Raw genomic sequence first — 24776 nt, 5'->3', positions numbered from 1 at the left:
CTAGCAATAAGTTATGAAAGACATGTCTTACGTGAGAACTTACACAGGGGAGGTAAAGTTGAGGAACAAAACCAAAGTGAGGTTCAAAAGGCACACCATGTGTGTTGAGCTTCACTTATTTTTTTATCCCTCTGGCACGTTCTCCTAAAGATCCGAAAGGAGCAATCAAAGAAAATGTCATGAAGAGAAAAAGAAATCTGTATATTTAGCCCTTAATTGCTTTCTTGGGAAAAAAGGATCCAACTTTTCTAAAGCAAAGTTACATGCCATAATCGGATTTTGTCTTCAGACAATGTCAGCAGCGGGAACTGAGGGTGGCTCACTCCTTGTCTTAGACACCCTCACACCCAGCTGACACAATTGAGTTGCACCTTCATAATAATCTTATTACTGTGGCAGAATTTATCACTTGAGATTCTAGGTTCTAGCAAGACCAATTTGATTTGCAAAATGAGGGAGAGCATAAAAGTATAAAACTTTTGTTGTTTAGATAAGGCCATTTGTCTTTTTATTCTTGACCGTGTTCCTGACAATGAGGAGGATGATAATAGTAAGCATCAGTTTTACTGAGTATGTATTATGTGCTTAGCATTATACTTTACAGCCTAATGCCCCTTAATCCTCACAATAACCTTAAGATGTATATGTTAGGATCCCCATTTTACAGAAGAGGAAACCGATCAGAGGTCATTGTTCCAAAGAGGAGATTCATACCAACTGCGTGGCTACAGACTGATTATCTAACAACATTCCTCAAAACTTGCATCTACGTGTGTACATGTGCGTTTAAGCTTCTGGCTCCTGCTGCTTCCTTGATCTTACTTGCTGCTTCTCTCTACCCCTTACAGAGACATTGGCTGTGATAATCTCTAAGATCCTACATAACTTAAGACCCTTTATTAATTAGAGCTGTGATGGCATGAAGTTTTCTCTGAGTTGACTCACAGGAAATATGTAATATATACATACCTAAAGTTTCAGTGTACTCTCATTTACTACTCAAATGCTCTCACTTGAACCATTTTCCTTGACTCTGGAAGTCCTAACAGAAGCATTACTGGAAAATTTGATACCGCCCTTTCCTGCTGTGAATATTAATTGTCGCACTCGCTATAATCTGGAATCCAACTCCGGAGGGCGGCAGGAGGGTAGGGGGTGCAAGGACTGGCTGTGTCCAGCCACCTGTCCCCGCTGTCCTTTTCTCTTCACTCAGAATACGCCAGGCTGAACAGTTGGAGGGCATCTGCTCTCGGGGCTGGAACACCCGCGCTGCTGACTCGGAAACAATAGACCCATCCTGCCAAATGATGTATTTTTGGTGCAGAGAAAAATTCTATCCCTCCTAGGGATCAAAATACATCCTTATGTGAATTCATGTCATTTTTGAAAGACGTTGCCTAGTTCACATTCCAAATTCTGCTCATCCCATTTGATTGTACTCAACACCCACATTCAATGTTCTCTGTGCTTTCAATTCCACAGTCTTGCGACGAAGGCTGAGAAACATACAGTGTGAATGACATCTTTCCAAAGAGAAACTGTTCAGAGTGGGTGATTGTCTGGAGGGTGTTCACAGAAAAGCTAACAAATCGTACCATGGAAAATCATCTCTTAAAAATGCCTGCTTAGCACAATAAATTGTTGTCAAAGTATGGTTCTAAAAAATAAATAAATAAAATAAAAAATGCCTGCCTAGTGGTAAAATATCCTAGAACCCTGCACCATATTTAATACCAAATGCATTTTTTAAATAGGGAAAATCAACTAATTTTGACCCCCTCTGCAGATATTTTATAGTCTCTGTAACTGAAGACTAGCTCAATCTATTAATTCGACTTTCAAGAGACTTGAGAATGCACAGTACTTATAAATGAGTAAGTAAATATTAAAATCCATGAAATCAACCTCTTTTAAAGCTTTTCTCCTCTGGGAGATGCACAAGAAGTCTCAATCTAAACCTTATTAAACTGGAAATGACTTGATAATACATCTTCATCACTGTAATGATAAAAATAGCAAACACTTATTCTCTGTTCTAAGTACTTTATATTCATTAACCTATTTAATTTTCTTAGCAACCTGTGAGTTTGGTCCTTTTTTCATCCCCATTTTGCAGATGAGGTCATTGAGGTCCAGAGAGGTTAAGCAGCCTATAAAGTCTATGCATGTAAAGTGGTGCCAGGCCACATACCCAGGCAGGCTAAATTCTGTCATCTCAACAGCCCTGGCATGGAAGGCACTTTTTTGTCAGCACAGCATTGGAAAACAGAATAGATGACCTTGAGTTCCAGCCCTGACATGTGGTTACTTTTATTTTCTTATTTTTATTTTGGTGAGGAAGATTGGCCCTAAGCTAACATCTGCCACCAATCTTCCTCCTCTTGATTGAGGAATATTGTCCCTGAGCTGACATCTGTGTCAATCTTCCTCTATTTTATATGTGGGACACCACCACAGCATGGCTTGATGAGCAGTGTGCATGTTCGCACCCAGGATCTGAACCCGCAAACCCCACGCCATCAAAGCAGAGTACACGAACTTAACCACTATGCTACTGGGCCAGCCCCAACATATGGTTACTTTTAAGTCTTCACAAGAGTGGAAAAGTTTTTCCCTTAAATCCTAAGATTCCCAGAACCATTCCTTTCTTGCCATTAAATAAGAGAAACAATTTTATCCTGTTTTTCTGGTAAAGATTGGCCATGCCTTTTTCAAATATTTTTCTGTAGTGGAGTTGGAATCAGGAGGCTAGAGAACATTAATAACTCTTAATTTTTTACATATTGAAAGAATGGAAGGCAAATGCAGTCAATGATTACTGTATACGGTGTGCATGGAGAAAATTTACACCCGGGAAGATTTTTTTTTAAATAACCTATCCCCAGACCCCAACCTAGATCAACCAAATCAAAATCTCTGGGGATAAGGCTCAGACAATGACATTTTTTAAAAGCTCTCCAGGTGATTCTAATATGCAGCCAGGTTTGAGAATCTCTAAATTAGATGTTGCACTATATTAGGCTCTTTCTAGAGGTTATGGACAGTTATGTCAATAGGAAGGTACAGAGGCTGGGATGTAGGTTAAATATTTATTTTAGTGTAATAGATGTCTTCAAATAAACCCAGTAACTCAGTTCTTAACAGTAGGCATGACTTTCTGGACTTTACCACAAGAGTATAAGGTACAGGGCATTGCTCCTGAAGAGCAAAAAAGACCCATTTATTTTTGTTGAATCAAAAATGCTATTATTGTTGTACTGTGTCGTTAATCCATACGAAGCACCTCATTGTAGGAAATGATTATGGAATAAGAAAATAAAAAGCAAGAAGGGTGACGGTGAAACAAGCATCAGTTGTTTTTCTTGAGCCATCTGAGCACCTGGTTAGTACAGATTGGTGATGTTTGTGGGGCCACGGGGCATTTTGACCATGGATGACTCTCCACTTTAGGTTGATGGAAAATCACATTAATAAACAAGCAAAGAAAACTAGAGGAGGAATTCTGCTGTCTCAGCTAGAGGAAAATGGAGATGGGTAGAAACTAGATCACATCTGGGAGGTAGACACTCTGATTCTAGTTCCAGCTCTGCCAACAATCTTGGAACAGTTGCCCGCAGGTCACTTTCCTTACCTGTATAACAGGAATCATGATAATGGTCCTACCTAATTTACAGAGTTGCTGTCAGGATATAGAGCAGATGTCAAAGCATCTGGAAAAAGAGGATTCTGCAAACATCAAATGTAATTATGAATCTCCTCACCAATAAGGTGGTTTCTTTGAGGCCCCTAGGTGATCCTAGAGATACAAACAGCTGTGTAACTGCCAGAAGATGAACCATTCTGTTTATTTTTATTTCCAAAAGGTCACTTATTCTAAATTCTTCTAAATTTAGCACTTCGTACTAAATTCTTTGGAAGCTCCACATGGTGGAGAAGGCCTCTGTCAATTGGCTTGAAAGCCTAACTTCCCTACACGGAGATTATTTCATCTTTTCTTTTTTGTATGGTTAATGTTACCCAGCTCAATGCTGCCAGTTTCCTCAAAGTGTGCATTTGTTTCTACAAGTCCTGACAGCCTTAGGCCTGGCCTCTTTATTCCCTTGTCTATGGTGAAAGTCTCAGAACATTCCCACAAGCTTCTTCCTAAAAGCCAGAGGTCAGAGGCAAAATCTGAGGCGCCCTAACCACACAACTCCCTTTCTCTGTTGGCCTGTTCCATGTCCAAGAGAGATGGTCCCAGTTTGGAGTTTCTTTGTTTACACAGATGTTGGCCTGACTAGAGTTGAAAATTAGGTGGATCTGGAACTTATTAAAGCCAGTTAATTTGACCACCAGTGTGGTCAAATTATAGGCTTTTTGTTTGCTTTGAAGTGGGATAGAGTAGACCCACCAAGCTAAAAGCCCAAACCAAATCTCCTTCTCCTTCTAGAGAAAATAGACAAATTTCCCTTCTCGATGACCTCATCTTTATCTGCACTGAGATCTGAGGAGGACAGGGGTTATCATGTATTGCGTTTATCCTACGTGCACTGTTCTTCCATTCGCTGTGTCCTGAAGTGCTCCATAAAGGGAGTAGAGGTTAAGAATTACCATCTCTGAGATTATACCTGCCTGCTTTATACTAGATGAGGTCCATGACACCGATATGCTGTTTGGAATTGCCTTCTTTATCAGCACTGAGCTAGCAGACTCCCAATAAATTACTAACATATTCACAGATACACAGAAATAGAGCAAATTGGTTAACAAATTCCTGAATACCCATCACCCAGTGCAACAGTTCTCAAGAATTTTTCACACTTACTTCATCTCTCTCTTTTGTTATTGTTGTTGTTGAAACATTTTTGAGCAAATCTAGACCTTATGCCATCTCACTCCTACACGCTTCAGTGTGCATCTCGCAAGTATGCACATTTTCTTACATAATCCTAATTCCATTTCACACTAACAAAATGAGCAATATATCCTTAGTATCATCTAATATCTAGACAATATTAAAATGTCCCAAGTGCCTCAAAAATGACTTTTTTAAGTTGGTTTGTCATGATCCAAACAGGGTGCACACATTGCATCTGGTTGGTATGTCTCTTGAGTCTCTTCTTATCCTTCTCCCTCCCTTTTTTCCCATGAATAAAATTATTTGATCAGTAAGGAGTCTGAGGCCCTGTGAAAATCTGTCCAGAGAAAGTCCGTTACCTGCTTTATTTCTCCCAGGCTGCCCAAAGAATCACCAGCTCTCACTCTACTGGTTATATCTTTGCCCAGACTGATGGGATGGGGCAAGAGGAGACGGTGGGTGAGGACTCAGGTAAATGAATGGAAACTACTTTCTCACCAGTAAACCATAGAAAACATGTAAAAAACAAGGACCATAAGAAAGTCAAGCATTGCAGTGAGATTTGAGCCCCCAGAAAATAAAAAGTAGCCCTTCAAACAACTCTGGTGTAACACAGAGCATGGAGTGACTTCCATCAGTGATCATAGGGAATGGCCTAGGGTTGAACAGGGTTGAGAGCTGGTGAGCGTGAGGTGATTGAGTGGTGCATTAGGGGAGATAGGTGGTCTTGGAAAAGTCTCCCAACTCCTCATTTTCTTGCTCTATAAAAATGGATCTGATTCTCCTCTAGGTGAACTGGTGAAGGATAGTGAACAGGCAAAAGGGTCCTCAGCAGCTAAGAGTGGAAGTTAATTTAGTAGCTTGAGTGAGAGCTTGGTGTGATTATAGGAGTCCTATGGGCACCTGAGAAGGGAAGCATCCTGACAGTGCCTTTTGGGCTCAGAATCCAAGTAATATGGGATTTCATGTGTTCAAATAAGCCTGTGATGTATTCTTTTGTCTTTGACGTTGGGAATTTGCCATATGTTGATGGATCCAGTTCTTTGGTATGGATCTTTCTTTGGTAGAAAAAGCCATAAACATTTGTTCTTTGTTTGCAGTAAATTTTGCCTTGAACTAAGAATTCGTTACTGTTTTTACAGTTTCAAATCCTTTGGACAAAGCAAGGGATAGTAAGAAATTATTCAACACTCTCAGTATACCATATAAAGGAATGTAATTCTGCTTTGTTGATCACTAGGTGTTTGCACATAGCTGTACCTAACTGCTTTGCATTCTGATTATAAATTATTTGCTTTTGGCAACCAAAAATAAGTCAGCAGATGTTATTCATATGGCCACCTTCTTGGTATGCAGCAGCAAGGACCAGTAATGAAACCACTATCCCTATTATAGCAATTTAATTTGCTAAAATTACCATGCGGAGAACATGTGTACAGGCCTCTGGAAAGCCACTCAGCCTTGAAACTGCTGGCATATGATGGCACATTCATACACAACCTTATTCCGTTTGAATCCCAGAATAACTTTTTGACACTGGGTTCTTATGACGTGAATCTATTTGTGATTGTTTTCTTCCTCCCTTTGTGCTTATCAGCTATGCTTGGTTTAATAATAATTCACGTGACTTCATACAAAATGCTACAGATTTTGGAAGACCAAGATAAAATTATCAGAGAAATTCACTTCAAGGCAGAGAGAATTAAACACGACAGATAAATTTCTCCCTATTAATGCACAATGACTGGAAACTGCCAACATTCAACTAACTCCTTTCCTTAGTAAAAACATCTATTTATGTGTTGCTTAAAAAAAATTTATAACAGAGTTTAACAAACATTTCTACGCTTTTATCAGATTGTAGTGCAAAGACAACAGGTCGTTGTCATGTAACAGGTTCACTCCAGCACCGATATCCCTTTATCAATTATTAATTTTCATAATGAGTCTGTGTTATGAGAAGTCTTTCATAAACAAGTCATTCCATAGGAACAATAAGCAACTGCGGTCGATCAGAACACACCGTCATTTACAGACTTCTAAAAACTGTGTGACATGGGTTGTAATCAAGAGAATAAAATATATAAGGTCATGAAAGAAGCTACAGAGTAGAGATTGAATAATAATGCATGTCTTCCCACATAAATTCTTTCAGCTTCCCTGCCTTGGAAGAGCCCTCGCTGCTTTTTTTGGTAGCAAAAAGCAAGTTAAGGAACTCTGGGGGCCAAAGCCAAGAAGGAGTTCAGGTGTTCTACTTCATCTCTTCATGATCGCAGGCCCCTTTTAAAGCCCCTAGGAGCAGCACTTCGTTCCCTCATGTATTATTTTCAAGTCTATAATAAGATGCCTGAATGCTAAGCATTTGAAGTGCTGCTTTTAAAAGTGTTGTCATAACAACAGGAATAAAACGACGAATGTAACTCGGGTTTGAAAGCACAGCCTTGGTTTTAAGCCCGTTGCATTACCTTTGTGTTGCAAGGGCTTCACTGACCTCCGAGCTCAGACAAAGGCCACGATCATATGACATTACCATCAAGTCTATGTTTTCAGCTATATTTGCCATCACATAATTGTCACTCAATTCTCCATCAATTCAATTTACTGATTCAGATGGCGAGAAATAAATTAATTGACCGTATGAAATATAGTATTAGTTTGAAGATGTAGACCATATCTGAAAGGCTTTAAGATAATTTCTTATCCTTTCTCTGAGATGAAATATACCATGTAGCTTTATTTATAAGGCTCAATTCTATTTTCTACCTGACACTCATGCCCATTAATGAACACCAGTGTTAGTCACACATGTTGGGCAAGGGAACAGGCACGTGGTACATAATTATACTTCTCAGCACACTGTTGGGTACATTCTCCTAGAACCTAAGGATTTTTTCTGTTTAGGATTTCCAAAGATGTGGCTCAGTTGTAGTGAAAATAATAAAAGATATGAACTTAGGAAAACGACGATTTTGGTAAAGTCAAATAGCAGTAGATGTCAGTATCATGTTGATGCTATTTTGAAGTAAAGAAGCAACAGTCACTATTAGTTAGAAATGAGTTGCCAAGCTTTAGGGACAAGCAAGCTGCACACAAGAACGCCGGAAGGACTTGATAATGCCAGGCATGGGGCCATTTTCTTCTATATCGGAGTGTTGTTTTTGAATCTGGTGATCAAAAAATGAGGATTTGTGGTGGGTGTATTTTTCTCTCAGCAGAATCAGCCAAGCTGTCTAGCAGGACTGTGTTCCCAAGAGGTTTTTCCTTTTTGAGGTACATGGGTTTTGCTGAGTTTTAAAAAATATATGGGTACCTTTACTTGTTATTGCCAATAGTTTCAACCTTTATTTAGGTGCAAAATACTTTTTCTTTCAAACCAGGAAACAGTTGGTCCTGTTTTGATGTGTAGTTTGCACCAAATGAAGATCTATGAGTGTTCTAGACTTTGCATTTTAAAATAAGTTATGACAACATTAGTCAAAATCCATTCAACCCCTCGTGAGATTTAAGCGAGTTTTCTGTCCTGAATCATTTCTCTTCTAATTATTGTGAGGCCAGCTGCTACTTCCCTGCATTTATTTAATCCACCAGAATGGAAGAAGAAACAGTTTCATTTTCCCCAGGCCGAAACGATGTCAATTATCTGAAAGTTTGTACAACTGACTCTCCCAGTGAATAGACATGCTATTAACATTTCTTCCTTGCTCTTCAAATGATTCAGCCAGACTCTTAAAATAGCTTCACTGTGCTCTGCTGTCATTGTTTTGAGAGGGAATAAAAGAGAGAGAAAGTGGGAAACAGTGATGTCAAATTACTTTATTTCTCTATATTTCTTCATTTGTGAAATGTGTATGGTTTTATAACTAGTACATTTCATTTGATTGATACAAGTCAGATATATCTTCAAAGGGTAAGTTCTAGTTAGTAGGAACTACTACTATTCCAAACTAAGTTCTTTCCATATCTTACCTCATTTTCTCCTTGCCACAACCTCTGTGTCTTAGGTATTATTACCTCATTTTAATGACAACAAAAATTGGGGTTTAAAGAGGACCAGTGACTTGGGTGACACCTGGGCCAGCCTGGCTCTAGAGCCAGAGTTTTTCTATCCTACGTTGTACTAAGCATCAAGAAGTTGGGACAGACAGATGGTGCCTACCATCAAGAAGTTTGTAGCTTGGTTAAAGAGATGAGATATTCAGGAAAATAATTATAATACAAGTGAGTCCCTGAATATGTTAATTCCCACCAGTAATGCAAAGTTTTAGAGTGCAAAAAGCAAGATCCCTCTGGCTGAGCTGCTTACAAAATGCTTCAAGAAACAGTTGGCTTTTGCATCAAATGATAGTAACAGACTAAAACCATTGAATAAAAGAAGAATCCATGAGTCCCTCATGAGATCCTGACAATAAAGAAAGAAAGAAACAAATAAACAAAAGGATTAAGGAGAGCTCTTTCTTACAATAGAAAAAAGTGATTGAGTTCAAAGAGTACCATTTTGCCACCATCACAGTAATCATTGATTTGGCCAAGAATCATCAATGGATGCTAAAACTCCTGGGTTAAAGAAACAAGATATTTACACAGCCTCAAGGAACCTCCTTCCAACCACTTATGGATTACAAAGACAAAAAAGTAACTTTCCAGGGGAGAAATTGGCCAACAACACCTTAACCTAATGATCAAAGTTAATGTCACTATAATGGGACCAATTGACTCTTTGTGCCTTCTAAGGCAGTGCCTTGAGAAGGACACCAATATCACTTATGTGATGTCACTGCCAAAAATGCATAGCCTGAATCTAATTACAAGAAAACATCAGACAAACCCAAACTAAGGAACATTCTATAAAACAGCTGGTCTGTACTCTGTGAAAATGTCAATGTTATGAAAGACAAAGAAAGGCCAAGGAACCATCCCAGATTAAAAGAGACTAAAGACACATGACAGGAGAGGCAGCGCATGATGTTGGATTGGCTCCTGGAATGGGTTTGGGGAGGACTATATATGAAACATTACTGGGACAATGGGTGAAGTCTGAATAAGATCTGTACATTAGATAATAGCATTGTATTGATGTTAAATTTCCTGATAATTATACTGTGGTTATGTAAGTGAATGTCCATGTTCTTAGGAAATACACATTGATGTATTTAAGAGTAAATTTGCTTCATATTTTCAAATTGCTCAATGAGGAGGAGCAAATACATATATATAAATATGTATATGCAAATTGCTCTCAAATGATGTAGGAAATAATGTGTATGTGTGTGTATATGGGGAAGACGACAAAGTAAAATGTGGCGGATGTCAACAAATGGGGAATCTGAGTGAAGGAGATGTGAGAGCTTTTTCTACTTTTCTTGCAACTTGTATGTAAGTTTCAAATTTTCAAAATCAAGTATTTTTTTAAAAGTTGACTCTTGGGGGCAAGCCCAGTGGTGTAGTGGTTAAGTTCGCATGTTCCACTTCATCGGCTCAGGGTTCACAAGTTTGGATTCCGGACACGGACCCACACACCACTCATCAAGCCACACTGTGGTGGCATCCCACATATAGAATAGAGGAAGATTGGCCCAGATGTTAGCTCAGCAACAATCTTTCTCAAGCAAAAAGAGGCAACAGATGTTAGCTCAGGGCCAATCTTTCTCAAGCAAAAAGAGGCAACAGATGTTAGCTCAGGGCTAATCTTCCTCACCAAAAATAAACAAGTTAATAAAATTGGCTTTTGAACTGGGCTTCCAAAATACTCGTGTTTTTAGTCCTTATCGATGTTTAAAGTAGTTCGGCTTTGTAATTATCGAAAAATCACTGTCTTCGAAAAGATGCTAGTTTCCAGCTTCCCTTGCTTTCACCTATTCAGATCAATCACACCCTTTCTTCTGGATGTAGGGAGTTCTACCTTATTTATGAAACTTCCTGGCTGTTCCTATCTCACTTATCGCCCTCTTTTTTGAGAGAACTCTATTATTTTAAATTATTATTAACAGCTAGTCTTTTTAAGCACTTTCTCCATACCAGGCATTGTGTATATATTTGCACCTCACAAAAATCCTCTGAAGTGCTAGTCGTTTTATACAAACAAGGAAACTGGGTTTCAGAGAAGTTAAGGAACTTGCATGACTTCAAACAGCTGTAAACTGTAGAACCCACATAGAGCCCAGATTTGTCTGACTCGAGAGTCCACATTCTTGTCACTTCTGCCCTGCTGCTTTCCTTGGAGCATTGGGAAATAGGTACCACTTAAAATTTCACTTTATGTTATTTCTTATATCAGATATTGTCTGCCATCTGCATATGTACAGTCATATTTTCTTCTCCAATTAAATCATTAAAACTGTTTAAAGTAAAGTACTCTTTGGTTCTCTTTGGATCTTGGAAAACAAACATCCTGCAGTGTTGAGCATATAATATGTGCTTAATAATTCTGTGTTAAATAACAACAACAAACAAACATATAGTTAGAGATTAGATTGGTGGTTACCAGAGGGGAAAAAAGGGAGAGAGGAGGGCAAAATGGGTAATGTATGGTGACGAATGGTAATTAGTCTTTGGGTGGTGAATCTGATATAGTCTACACAGAAATCAAAATATAATAATGTACATCTGAATTTATATAATTTTATAAACCAATGTTACCTCAATAAAAAAATAATGAAAATTATGTGTTGATTGATAGAGTCTTAGGAAACACAGAAAGAAAGCCATCAATATCAGTTTCCAGGGATTCTGGAAATGAGTTTCTTTTTCTTCCAAGTTATTGAACTTAAGTCTTCATTATCACAATCTCTGTGTTTTCCAAGCACTTTAGCTTCTGTAAAGCACTTCCTCGCTTGCTGTAGTTTTTAGGCAGACATCCTGCCATCTACAGGGATGATGAGAAGTCTGGGTAGAAGATGTCCAAGTCGCCTTGTGGTTGAAAGATTGAATGATGCTTTGATCTCAGTTGAACCTTACAATGCTTGTCTGTTAAAATAGGAAAGAGTTACTACTCTCATTCTACAGATACCAAATTTGAGGTTCAGCAAGGTTAGTACGTGACCAAGACACCAGTAAGAACACCTGACCCTGGTCCTTCCACCTCCTTGCTGAGGAGTGAGTGTTGAGTTGTTCGGTAAATGTTTTCATTCATTCAGATTATTTGTCTTAGTCAATCAGTGTAATGTGTCACGCATGCATTTATCATTTGGTTAGCAAACAATGCTGACAAGTGAAGAGCAAATATTAGCATTGCCTTGATTTATTTTAAAGCAATACATTAAAAAAAATAGCTAAAGACTTAAATATATCTAATTTTTTTTAAAGATTAGTCAACTGTTCTGTAATAGGTACCTTGCAACCGTATAATAAGCAGACACCTATTTTTAGGATTCATCTTAAATAATCATTTAGCATAGCAGGCTGTTTACATCTGGCCCACATGCCTCTTTCAGACAACTGAATTATACTTCTGCTTTTGACCAAGATGTGGGGGAGCATAAACAGGATGGCATTGTTAGGAGAGGAGAGCGGAGGAGCACAAATCGGGCATGAAGCAGTGACTCAGAAAGCGCAGTGGGGCCAGCGTGCTGCATCTTACATGGCCTCCTTGGAGAAAGGATCAATTCATGAAAGCATTCAGCTTTCAGGTGGTTGCTTGTTGATTCCACTTTTCCATTTCAAGTCCTGATTTCTTGGCACTTCCTCTCCCAAAAGGCATGATGACTTTTTCTAGAAGTTAATAGTGATTTTTTAACAACTTTTTTGATGTAAAATTCACGTAACATAAAATTTGCTCATCTTAAGTGTGGAGTTTTGAGTTTCATTTAATGTACACAGTTGTGCATCCATCATCACAGCACAGTTTTAGAACACTTCCACCGCCCCCCAGAAGTTCTCTGATGCTCCTTTGCCTGTTCCTATCCTTGGCCCTAGGCAAATGCTTTAATTTTTTCCTTTTGCCAGTATGTCACCCCAGCCACCTACCAACTGACCTGCTAGTCTTTGCCTTATCTCAGAGGCTTGGTCTCGGTCTAGCTTGCGGAGATGGCATAGCTTTGTTACTGTGGCGACTATTGGTTTCTAAGTTGACATTCTCCCCCCATGAGAAATGCTTTGACAAGAACTAAGAGAGCCTTACTAACATCATTCAGAAATCACAGATGTCTCTTATATTTTCTATTATCAGTGGGGATCGTCCAGAATTACCTGTGCGTGTTCTTAATTAGATAGAGGATTTGGTTAAATAAGAAGAGGCAAACACCATAAAAACCTTACTCTTCAAAGTTATGGCAATGATGCCCAGCTATTGTGTTGTTATTTCTTTAATTGCATGGTGTTTGATGTCCTTCAGCTCAAGCACGTACGGATACTAACTTGCTCCCTCCTTTCCTTCAGAGAAGCCCTGGTGTCATCCTTGCAGAGGTTCACTTTGCCTTTGGCCAAATCTTAAAATCAGAAATAAAAAGCATATATAATGTAGACTGGTTGGATTTCCTTTTATTATCCAAAGGAGCCCATGGAATATGGGGTAGACCTAAGTACCCTTTTAAAGCTAGTTTAGGAAAAAAGCTAATTTATAAACCCCTTGACATAGCTCTAAAAAAGAATCTGATAGGAAAAGCAGGATGCAAAACTTAGCATACATTCTGCTCAAAAGTATTGTATTTTAAATGGAAAGGGAAGAGTTGAAGAAAATGAAATATGCCAAAATTCTACTGGTCGTTGTCATTGGGTAATGGAAACAGTATGGTTCTTCTCTCCTCCCCGCTGCCTTGCCTTCTTTCTACTTTTCTGTTTTTTCCTAATATAATAGAGTGCTTTTATGTTTGGGAGAACCAAAAATAATCTAATGATTTCTGTCTCCTTTAATGAGCCTCTATACTTAACTCTAACAATCAATATTAGCATTTCTTCTAGCTGACTATAGGTTAATCAATGCCTCCAACACTTCCACTCTGAACTAATCAGTTTGAGGATTTATGCCTGACAGGTGTTGAAAGGAGGTCGGCCTGTAGCTGGGCTATCAGGATCTTCACCTTGGCACACCCAACCTAATGGGTACCCTAGTGGAACTGTTCAAATCTGGGGAGAGAGGCTTGCCAACTCAGCTAATCAGACTCACAAGAAAGTATCAGCTAGAAAGCCAGTTTATAAAAATGGAATGGGAAATAGAACTGTCACCTAAACTGAACTTTCCAAACATTTTTCTTCCACTTTTACTACTTCTACTGGTAGCACTGCCATGAGTGGCCATTTGGGGCCTGCTGCCCAGTCCTGCTAGGTGATCTATGCCCTTCATTGCCCATGCTCCAAGCAACCCTCCCAGGTTGATTTCTATCATTCGTCCATTTATTCTGGAGGGTCAGCTTATCTCTAAGTTCTCCAGATAGCTGGCTGTCTCCTCCTCTGAAGTGCATTCATATTCTACCTTTTATTTCTGGTTCAAACAGGGCATGAGATCTGGTGGGATGAGGAGAGAACTCTTGATCCCTTGGTCTCTTTTTGTGTGCCTCAGCCCCCTCCCCAGACCCCGCCATCTGCAGGCTCAGTGCTCTTCTCCAAAAACTGCCTGCTGATTTGTTGTGCTACCTTCTATTTAAATAGACTCAAGGTCTTCAGATCGAGTAGTGGCTCATAGCCCCCACCAAGGATCAGTGTTCTGTGCCATCATGTTATAACAGAATATGTAAAATCCTATGCTCATTTCAATTTCAAAAGACCCTGGTATGTGTTCAGTTGGATCTTAGCACTGCATAGCTGGGGAGAAGACAGCGGTTTTCATTGTATGAAGAGTCAAGAAGAGAAACAACTGTGGCTTTCTGGCTTCTGCACCGAGTTTCAGCCCAGGATGGTAGTCAAGGCGCTTGGGGTTCTTTCCAGAAAGATTGCATTCTTCCCACGGATTGTGAGGATGACAGGGCAGCGGTGGCCACCTGGGCCTCCTGGGACAGAGCAAAGGAGCAAACCATTGCAGCTTCACCGTTTGCTTAAGATTGGAAACCTATCTGGGATTTGACACACGAAAAGATGTTAGCTTTGCTGGCGTCTTCAGAAAAACCAGCTGAGGAGCCAATAAAGTGGGGACTAGAAACATTTTTCAAAGCCCCAGCAGTTTGAAGTAGCAGCATTCAGAGAAAAGGCTGTTGTTTTGTGTGGAATTTCTTGCTTATTAGCTATGGTATCTGGTGGAACTCAGCCACATGTGCGGGTATAGTGCATACTACCAGGGGCAGAGTCCCATCTCCATGACGTTCTGCAATGACAATAAAGAAGCTAGTTCAGAGCTCATAATAAGCACTTCCTTGGGGAATCAGAATTGTTCTGGTGCAGTCAGAATTTATGAAACCCAATACATTATTTCTTAGAAATCATATTTCTGCTCTGCAAGACTTATAAATATAAATAGCTATATAAACATAGCTGTTATCCATCAGTTATCTTCTATGTTCCTATAGGTGAGCCCTCTTTCCTCTCCAGTCCCAACTCCAAATGCCTGCAATTTCAAAAGAGAATTTCTCATCATACAAATAATGCATAAATACATTTGCTTTATAAAAATTAATACAATACAGAAATTTAAAAATTCAAATTAAACTGTTCCTGACTAGCACTCAAGCCCACCTCTCCATCAACTTTCAGGACTTTTCTATTCACGCACATTATTTTATATCGCTCTGTCTGGAACCTTCCTGGCATCATACTCTGTTTTGTTCTGCCGTTTGTCCTGGGGATCTTTCTATGTGGGCATCTTGTTTTTTAACTGCTCTGTAGTATTCTCTCCCATGGTTATGCCATAATATATTGGCCATTCCTGTAATGATGAACGTTTCTATCATTTCCGTTTTTCCACGATCGTGTTGCCTGTTGTGAACATCCCTGTCTATGCCTCTTTGTGAACTTGAGGACATCTCTGCAGGAGATACTAAACAGGAGATGTGACTTGGTAAAGGATAAGTGTGTTTTACATTTTCAATAGACCTTGCCAAATCGTCCTGCAAACTCTGGGTACCACTGTATGCCCCTTCCAGCAGTGATACTGCAATTCTACTGTAGTCGTTTTGTAGGTGAAGGCTTTTGGTCTAAAGAAGCATCTGCTATTAAAATGCAAATCACTCTGGGGGGGTGGGTGACAGGTTTTAAGTCCTTAAAGCCTAACAATGAGTAGTGTAGTGTAGCTTTAGGGGTAGTTTTGCTGGAAGCTGGGAAGAGAGCGGCCTATAAGACTTCTAGGAAGCCATGGAGCAGCCTGACGATTTAGGGCAACAAGAGGTGGGAGTGGGACCGTCCAAAGGAGGTTAGAGAGTTGAGGGCAACTAGAAACCAGGGAAGGGCTGAGGAAGCTGGAAGACTAATAGCAAAGAACTAAACCCCCTACTTCCGTTAGGGGTGTGGGCGCGGCAGGTGTTTTGTATACTCTTGTCCCTAATACCTCCTGCTCCCCCATCCCAACCTCCTCCTTCTTTTCTCCAAGAGCCTCACTTGCTGTCAGGGCAAACACCGTGTTTTATGACTCTCCTTAGGCAGTGTCAGCCTTTAGGGGAATTGACAAGGACAGAGATCTCAGCCTAAACCAGCTCCCGGCCAAATTCTTTCCTGATAGATAATGATCATTTCTAAGACCAGAAAGGCAAAACAGAACGTTAATAAAACCTCTTACCCCGTCCTGTTCCTAGTGGGCATCCATTCAACATGTAAATACAGTGAAAATCTTCTGAGGATTTTACTCATCCCAAAGCATTTTGCCATCTTAGAATCTGGGACCAACGTTTGCTTTGTTCTCAAGAACCTTTCCAACCTATTAGTGGAAAAGGGGAAGAAAGAGTTATTTCACAATCCAGTTCATATGTTCTACTCTCTAATGTTTAATTCATTTAATGAGACATTTAAACCTTGCAGAGAGAGGCTTATTTAAGACTGAATAGCATTTTTTACAAGTTGGATTTGAAAAATTGTAGCAGATTATTTTAATGGAAGTTTTAAAATTTCAACCAACTTGGTGTCACCTTTTATTTCTTTGCTTTGCTCAGCATCAGAATCACCTGAGGTGATTTTCAAACTCTGGATACCCAGGTCGTACTCCAAATTAATTAAATCAGAAGCCTGGGAGTGAGAGCCAGGGGTCAGGAGTTGAAACTACTGATGCAATGGCTAAGAGAAAAAGATCTTTTTGGTTTAAAAATATAATTTCTAGGAAGTACAAGACAATCATACAGTTAAACTATTTCAAATAGTTTGTTTTCCTGTGATCAAAGAATTCCATGATGCAATAGACCTATTGAACAGTAATTTACAAAATGAGATATAATACTAATAAAATTTGCCAAATTGAGCCTTTCAGGTGGGTTTTTGGTTATAACATCACTGAGTACAGAATGAACATAAACTGCAGTGTTTTTTAATATTTATGACAAGTTTGCGTGTGTTACAAAGATAGCACAGGCATGCTTTATGAGCCTGAGACGGTGTTTTTAATGAAAAGTGGACAAACTTCTTAGTAAGTGGCAAAGACAACACACCAGCAAAAGAGCACTTCAGAGAACCTCGTTAAGGATTTAAGTGAATCATGGTTATTTTTGAACCTTGGGGGTGGGGAGAAGTAACCAGAAAGAGCCTTCTTTGCACCTGCATCTTGTCCAGCTATTCAGGCACTAAATATTAATTTTACTGCATACACATACTTCCACTTAATTACTTTTAAAATTCTAGAGAATGCTCCATAACTTAAGCTCCCCCTCCCACCCCAGCTGGGATGGGATTCACGTCCCACCCGGATCAAAGAGCAGGCCTGTTGTCTATTGCGGGTGAGTCAGCACCTGTACTCTGCAAGAATGCCTACAAACCCCGGAGCTGCTTTCTTCTGAAGAGGGAGGGGGAAGGGAAGGAATTTAAAAACCTGCAGCAGCATGGGGGAGGGGGCCGTTTGTCCTTCTCTCTAGGGAAGCAACTCGCTCAACCCTCCTTCCTTGCCTGAGCTGCTCCCATAGCTTTGCGTAGGACCTAGAGAAGTTGGCTCTATGCATTACAGCTAGGTGGACTCTCAGCGACTTCTGCTGCTGTTGGGCTTTTTTTTAGCTTTTCTTACTTGCTGGCTGGGTCTTTAAAGGGCAATTGTTGAGGCTCTTCGAACACACCCATTTGGTGTCTGCCCGCTTGGGAAGTCTTCCTTTGGGACGGTAGCTGCCTCCCCTTTCTCCTGCCAGCCACGTCCCTTCTCTGGACTGAGGATGCCTGCTCAGACAATGGTAGGTGCTTCAACTCTTCCTGATCCGAAGGGAGGAGAATTACCAACAGTTAGTTCTAGGGCAGTCCTTTGGGGGAACTGACCTTGGGCTTCTGTCCAGCTGAAGTTGTGTTTGGGTCGTGCCTCTTGGTGACTCGTGGCGAGTCTTTACAAAAGCAGAGCGAGCGACCGAAATGGCGTGCGTGTTTCTGCTCTCACCTGCCTTCCCTCTTCTTTCGTGTTCTTATCATAACCCAGATTATCACTACTTTTGTGAGCACTCTCTTTACTCTTCTCATTTTGCACTGTCACAATAGTGGCCCGATCCGATCTTTCAAAATATACTTTAGAAAAAGGGAGAACGAGTTTAAGTAAGTTCATCTCTAAAGAAACCTAATGTTTTTAGCCTTATGACTCCTAAGTGTAGAATTCTACCCCAAGATCTGACTGTGTTTTGAATGGGAGGGACAACCTGTCTGAAACTGACTTAGCCTATTTATGTGTTTTTGCTCTTGTTGAGTGGAGGGAAATGTTCCAAAGTTCTCGTGTTTTTGAAGATATGGTTAAACCTTGTTTAAAAAACAAAAAAGAATCCTTCAAGGCAATGTAAGGTGAGTGATAATTGTGTGTAATTTATATTGATTTATGTCTCAGTAGGTGGGTATCTTTTTTTCTTCCCCTGAGAGCCGAACCCTTTGGCTTAAAAAACATATGTAGGAAAGAAGCCTTACAAGCGTGTAACAGTCTCGTGACTCACCTCACCTCGTGTCACACCTTCTGTCGTTATGGACGAACTTAGTGTGTTTTCTGTCTGAGCTTGCCTCTAATTTGCCATAATCTTTCCACTGTCCTACAGGACTACCAGCCAGAATCCCAGAAATCATGTTGGTAGGATCCCAGTCGTTCTCACCCGGAGGGCCCAATGGGATCATTAGGAGCCAATCCTTCGCGGGGTTCAGCGGTCTGCAGGAGAGACGATCCAGGCAAGTGTGTGTGGTTCTCTCCTGGGATGCAGCTTCAAAAGGACACAGTCTTCAATGCTCTCAAGAGGGTCTGTGGGCATGCCACCTTGTCAAAACACACACATAGGTGTTACTTTAACCGATTTCAGGAAAAAGATGTCATGTACCAAAAACTAAGTGCTGTAGTTTTTCTATCATTTAGAATTCCTCCTGCAAAGAGGTTGGCTGAAGATTTAGAATAAGCTAGCAATATATGTGTCTAGCTCTCCCTACCCCCACCACGCCCCTTTTTGAAGCACATTTTCCATTGCAGCCAGATTTTGGAGACTATGTTTGGTATGAAGCTATGCAGTGGATAAAGACTGCTTCTTCAAATTGAGTCTGGGGAGCAGATGTCATTCAGATACCAGCTTAAGAGAGTTAGTCTTCTAGTTTTCCTGGAATTTCCTCTTATCTAAAATAGGACTTAGGGAACTCAAGAAAGAAAACACAGGTAGTGAAGTAGGTAACATGGAATCAAGTGTGTCTTCGCTTTTTTTCACACAATAAAGGACTTATATTCCGAGAGGCCTTTATGTGCTTTGCCCTGTATTGTCCCCCTTGTTACACACAGTGATGGCAGTGGAAAATAGCTAATAACTAACCTGGGAGGCACAACTGGCACCTGCCAGACGTGGAGGTCGTGGCTTTCCCGTTGACAGCTGGGTCAGTGAGTGGTCTGGCCTTTTGGTCTCCTAATCAGATCAGTAGTTTGGATTTAAGTTACCAGGTATCCATCTTATCACTGCGGGCTGCCTCCCTACTGCTAAGAGAGATGTTGAACTTTATGTTATATCCAAACATAATTTATTCCATAAAAGGAAAGCTTATAAAAAAGCTGTTAGTCCACCTATGTGTGCTTTTCTTTACTTTAATGCTATATAGAAAGCCATTTGTCATGCTTTTAGCCCTTTATCGAAAAAGTATTCATTCACATCCTAGTCTAATTTAATAGACACTTGTACCTTATGTTCCATAGTGCGCCTTTTTTTTTTGGTTGGATTATACCCTTCTGCCTGTTCATTATTTCTGCTGGAAGTGTTTCTCCTTGATTTCCTATGAAGTTTCAATGGCATGATACGTTTTCACTCACAGACTAACGTTACCTGAAGCCAGGCTTTGACTCTGGGTAGCCACTGCCCAGCAAAGCTTCCAGATTTCAGCAGTTAAATCTAATACCAAGAAATTAAATGTAGGGTGGCTCAGATCTATTAATATATCAGGGAACGTTACCTCCCCCCAAAAGACACTAATGCAAGCACAAGATGATCAAAAAGGCATTTCTTTGGTCAAATCCTTTTGGATGCCCAAAACTCACAATTTGTTGTTTTCTTTTCTCTTTCCATAGATGTAACTCCTTCATTGAAAATTCCTCTGCTCTCAAGAAGCCTCAGGCCAAACTGAAGAAAATGCACAATTTAGGACACAAAAATAACAACCCTCCCAAAGAGCCTCAACCTAAAAGGATGGAAGAGGTCTACAGGGCCTTGAAAAACGGACTTGAGTAAGAACACCAAACTAATAATGCACTGAAACCTTTTTCCTTTCAAAAATGCTGGAGGGGATGGAGGGGTCAGAGAAAAGCTAGTCGTATGGCATAATTTTAAAATGTCTATTTCTGTAGTAGATATATTTTATTCTTGCACCGTCATTGAGGAAGCCTTCAATGAGTCCCAAAGATGGGAAATATATTGGGTTTCCACATCATATCCATAACATTGAGGGGGACCTGAAAGAGTAATGTGTTTATATTCAATATAGGATAGGATTTCTCTTAAACAATGGTGGACAGGCGTATCCATTTTACAGATTGCTGAAGGATTCTGAAACCTTCCTGAGTAGATTATAGGGATTGTTTGCTCAAAATAAGACTTCCCTGGGGGCCAGCCCAGTGGCACAGCGGTTTAGTTTGCACGTTCTGCTTTGGCTGCCTGGTTCACTGGTTCAGATCCCGGGTGCGGACCTACGCATCGCTTGTCAAGCCATGCTGGGGCAGGCATCCCACATATAAAGTAGGGGAAGATGGGCATGGATGTTCACCCAGGGCCAGTCTTCCTCAGCAAAAAAAAGAGGATTGGCGGCAGATGTTAGCTCAGGGCTAATCGTCCTCAAAAAAAATAATAATAATAATAAAACTTTCCTGGTGTGTGGTGAGTCACCTACAGTTGGTATTGTAGTGAACTAGATAGAATTCTGTGAGCCCAGATGCGGGACTGCCTCCATCGTTGTCTTGCCCCTTCCCTCCCCATTGGTTTTCCTTCTCTGGACTTTCAGCCTCACAGGGCTTCTCCTTCTTGGCCATCTGGATAGTATCATGTGCAACTGCTAGAGTTTTCAAAATGTTGAGAGACTGGGAAAATACAGACCTTCTTCCCTGCCAGCTCTGCCCTCTACAGAGCAAGGTTCAGCTTCTGCATCCCCCTTCAGAAGGACAGGTCAGCAGCAGCGCCAGGTTCCACTTGACAGTCACAGAGTTCACGATTGTGTCTGATCTTCTCTTTGCAGTGAATATCTGGAGGTTCACCAGACAGAGCTGGACAAGTTGACAGCTCAGTTAAAAGATATGAAAAGAAACTCTCGCCTGGTAGGTACCATCCAGTCATTAGGATATTAACACAGTGTTCTTTTTTTTTTCTTGTTTTAGCTAAGTATCTTCTTTTACTGGAGGGGAATGGGGACGAGGAAGAACCTTTAAGAACTATCTACTTCCTGATGCGTATTTTAGAAGGAGGTTAAATTTCCACTTAATGCTTTATTCTTAATACTTTTCAATATTTTCCAAGCATGTTTTTGCAAATAAACTTTATAATCAGGAAAAAAACTTAAAAAGAGAAAAACTCCCTCTACCCCTCCATCCAGATAATATAGAGAAATGAAAAGTTGGAGTTTTCCTAGCATGTTATTAGTGCAGATTTTGGAACCCGGAACCTTTGCTTTATCTCCAGTTTTTAAAAATGTAATAGGTCAGTGATGTCAGGGAGGGAAAGAAGGCTAAGAGGTAACTGTTGGGAGAAGTTGGAGGGGTCCTTGGGGTCCTTGAGCCAGTTCAATTGCACATTGTATTTTTCAAGATGCTTGCAAATTTCCTCTATTCTAATGAATTTGGGAGGACTTGTCTGGTTGAAGAGGTGTTTCTAATGTATACAACTATTGTAAATTATTTTGTTCAGTTCTAATGAAATTATGCCTTAATGTTTCAAGGCATCAGAAAGCCCCCAAAAGCCTATATATACCCAGGAGGTACAGCTATACATTAACAGCTGTTATCTTTTTCTTTTTTTGGAGATGAGCTATAATGTATATTGTTGTCCTTTTGAAAGGCTTAGAGGTTAAAGGCTTTACAGAAGTAAAAGGTTTTATATTCTAATGACGTTGGGGCATAACTCACCCCCATCTGTGTGGCTTCTTTGTGGAACGGCCTTCAGAGCTTTTGAGTGCCCTTGACTGTCCTCAATGGCAAGAAACGGTCCTGCTTAGAGAACAATAATGAATCAGCGCAGGGGCTTCCGCCAGGACCTGTGTTCCATAAAAGCCCTCCTGATGGGGGATGTGGGGCAGAGTACGGATTCTACTGTGATATTGTGAGCACACAGGAAATGAACTTGCTTTAAAAACAATTTGTCAAAAGCATATCACCCCCCTCAAGGACTCTTCTTAAATACCAATTTTATGTGTTTAAACAGGAAAGCAAGTATTTTTTTTAACACATATATCACTGGTACATTTTATGTTAACATTTATTTTGAAAAAAATTAGAGGGAACATGCATTTCTGTGCCCCTCGATATGTAAGAGAGAAGAGCTCAAAGTGAGAACTTTAAAACTCCCAAGAAGCAGAGAGGACCGGGTCCAATTCTGGAGACACTGAGTATGAATAAATATTGACTCTTCAAAGGACTCTTACTGGTGTTTAAAATAACCCGGAGTTTTACTCTTTCAAAGCAAATGTCAAAAAATCCAGCCGAACTTTACGGGGTTGATCATTATTTCACTGACAATGCAGAAATGCAGATTAAAGCCCTTTATTAATATCAGCAACAATTTTGAGGAAGATATGTTTTAATCCAGATGCTCCTTTTTTTATTTTAGGGTGTGCTGTATGACCTAGACAAGGTAAGTTATCGCTCTGTGTCGGGGTGTTACTGAAAAATAAAACCCTCAATCCTTAAGGAGAAGCCAGTGATCTCTTAGGTATAATAAGATCCTAGAGAACTGATTTTTCTAATCCTGGAAAAATTCATACTCTTCTCTAATGATGGTGATGAGTTAAGAACTATGATCTACAAATCCGATAATATGTGTAAGGTCACTTCCATAAAAATGCCACCTGGTGGTAGGGTTTCTCGGTGTGCTGATAAATTGAAGAATTCCCAAGTGTTTCGAGGTCCTTACCTGTGTTCTAATATTAACTATCATATTTCATCAAATTGAAGACATCCTTGATTGGAAAACTCACCATTATTTTATGTGCCTCTAAGAAAAAAAAAATGTTTCCAATTAAACTCTGACACACTTCTTTTCACTTAAAATTTGTATTTTATACTTAATGACAAAACTCTTTCAGGCCTATTTTAATGTAGTTTTTTTTTTTTAATTATAGATGATGCCGTCTCTTTCCATGCCTTTCTATATATAGAATACCTTAGTGCTGAATCATAGAATAATGTTTGCAAACATTTTAAAGGGTAATTAAATTTAATGCATATAGTAATACTTATAACTCAAAGAGATGACACATAAATAACTATGATTATCTTTGAGCATGCATAGGCAGTAGCAATTGTAAAATGCACCCCAATATCAGAGACACTAAAATGTGTGTGGGGTGGGGTTCATTTTTGAGCTGATAAAACATGTTATTATGAAGGAATGTAAGTGTACTCTGAGATGATATTGTCCTGCCAGAAATCCAGTGAATTCCATTTGATTGGCTTCCCTTGGTGTCAAACATAAGGATTCCAATAACTCAAGTTCATCTCTCACAGTATTTATTCAATATTTAAAAAAATACTTTCCAAATTGATAGTAGAGAATCTCTTAAATATCAACAAAGCTAGGAGGAAAGGGAGCTATTTAGCATTTTCTGGTACTTTTGAGCATGAGATACTAAAGATATCCTCGCAAGTCCACATTAATTAAATTGTAAATGGCTATACTGTTTCAAACTTCTTCTTTTAATTCCAGCAAATTAAAACGATTGAAAGATACATGAGGCGCCTGGAGTTCCACATTAGTAAGGTAATCGAGGTTCTGCTGTCTTTGTGTCTGTTTTTTGGTTCTCAGTTACTGATGATCCACTTTTGGCCTGAGCATAGCATAGTCCATGGGGAATTTCCTGTCTGCTTGACTCCTAAACTGATTAGCAATTAAGTCAGTAGAGATGGAGCAAAAGGAAGAGTGGGAAGCCAAATCATCCAGCACAGTTTTGACTCCACTTCAGTTCAACAAACGGTCATTCAGTTCTTCCTGTGTTGTGTGCACAGTGCCTGGTAGAGGGCGAACATCTCACTGTAGTCTGGTTGGAAATAAGATTGAACCAAACTGACCCTACAAAAAACTTCATGCTTGCCTAACTTTACACTCTGGTCCCACATACAACCTGGTACCCCATAAACTTCTTCCCAAAGGCCTTTAAAGACAGCTGTCGTGTACCTCCCTAAATCTTTCTCAACCTCTCAGTTCCTTCTACTCCTTCCCGTGTGGCATGGTTTCCAGGTGCCTTTTCATCCTTTTTGTCTCCC

At 39.9% G+C, this 24776-nt stretch overlaps 1 protein-coding gene across 11 annotated transcripts in view; it reads left to right on the top strand.

Annotated features, from left to right (window-relative positions):
* RIPOR2 (RHO family interacting cell polarization regulator 2) overlaps positions 1-24776 on the top strand; it is a 216588-nt gene that overhangs the window by 141061 nt on the left and 50751 nt on the right. For all 11 annotated transcript variants that reach the window (XM_070584175.1, XM_070584177.1, XM_070584174.1 and 8 more), the window contains 5 exons: positions 18892-19018; positions 20385-20540; positions 21542-21620; positions 23125-23148; positions 24220-24273. In XM_070584175.1, the coding sequence (XP_070440276.1) occupies positions 18892-19018; positions 20385-20540; positions 21542-21620; positions 23125-23148; positions 24220-24273 (440 nt within the window). The remainder of the gene's footprint in view (positions 1-18891; positions 19019-20384; positions 20541-21541; positions 21621-23124; positions 23149-24219; positions 24274-24776) is intronic.

The sequence above is a fragment of the Equus przewalskii genome, chromosome 19 (genome assembly GCF_037783145.1).
Source record: "Equus przewalskii isolate Varuska chromosome 19, EquPr2, whole genome shotgun sequence".
Taxonomy (NCBI): Eukaryota; Metazoa; Chordata; class Mammalia; order Perissodactyla; family Equidae; genus Equus; species Equus przewalskii.
The sequence above is the reverse complement of the archived record's forward strand: the minus strand, read 5'-3'. Positions and strand labels throughout refer to the sequence as shown.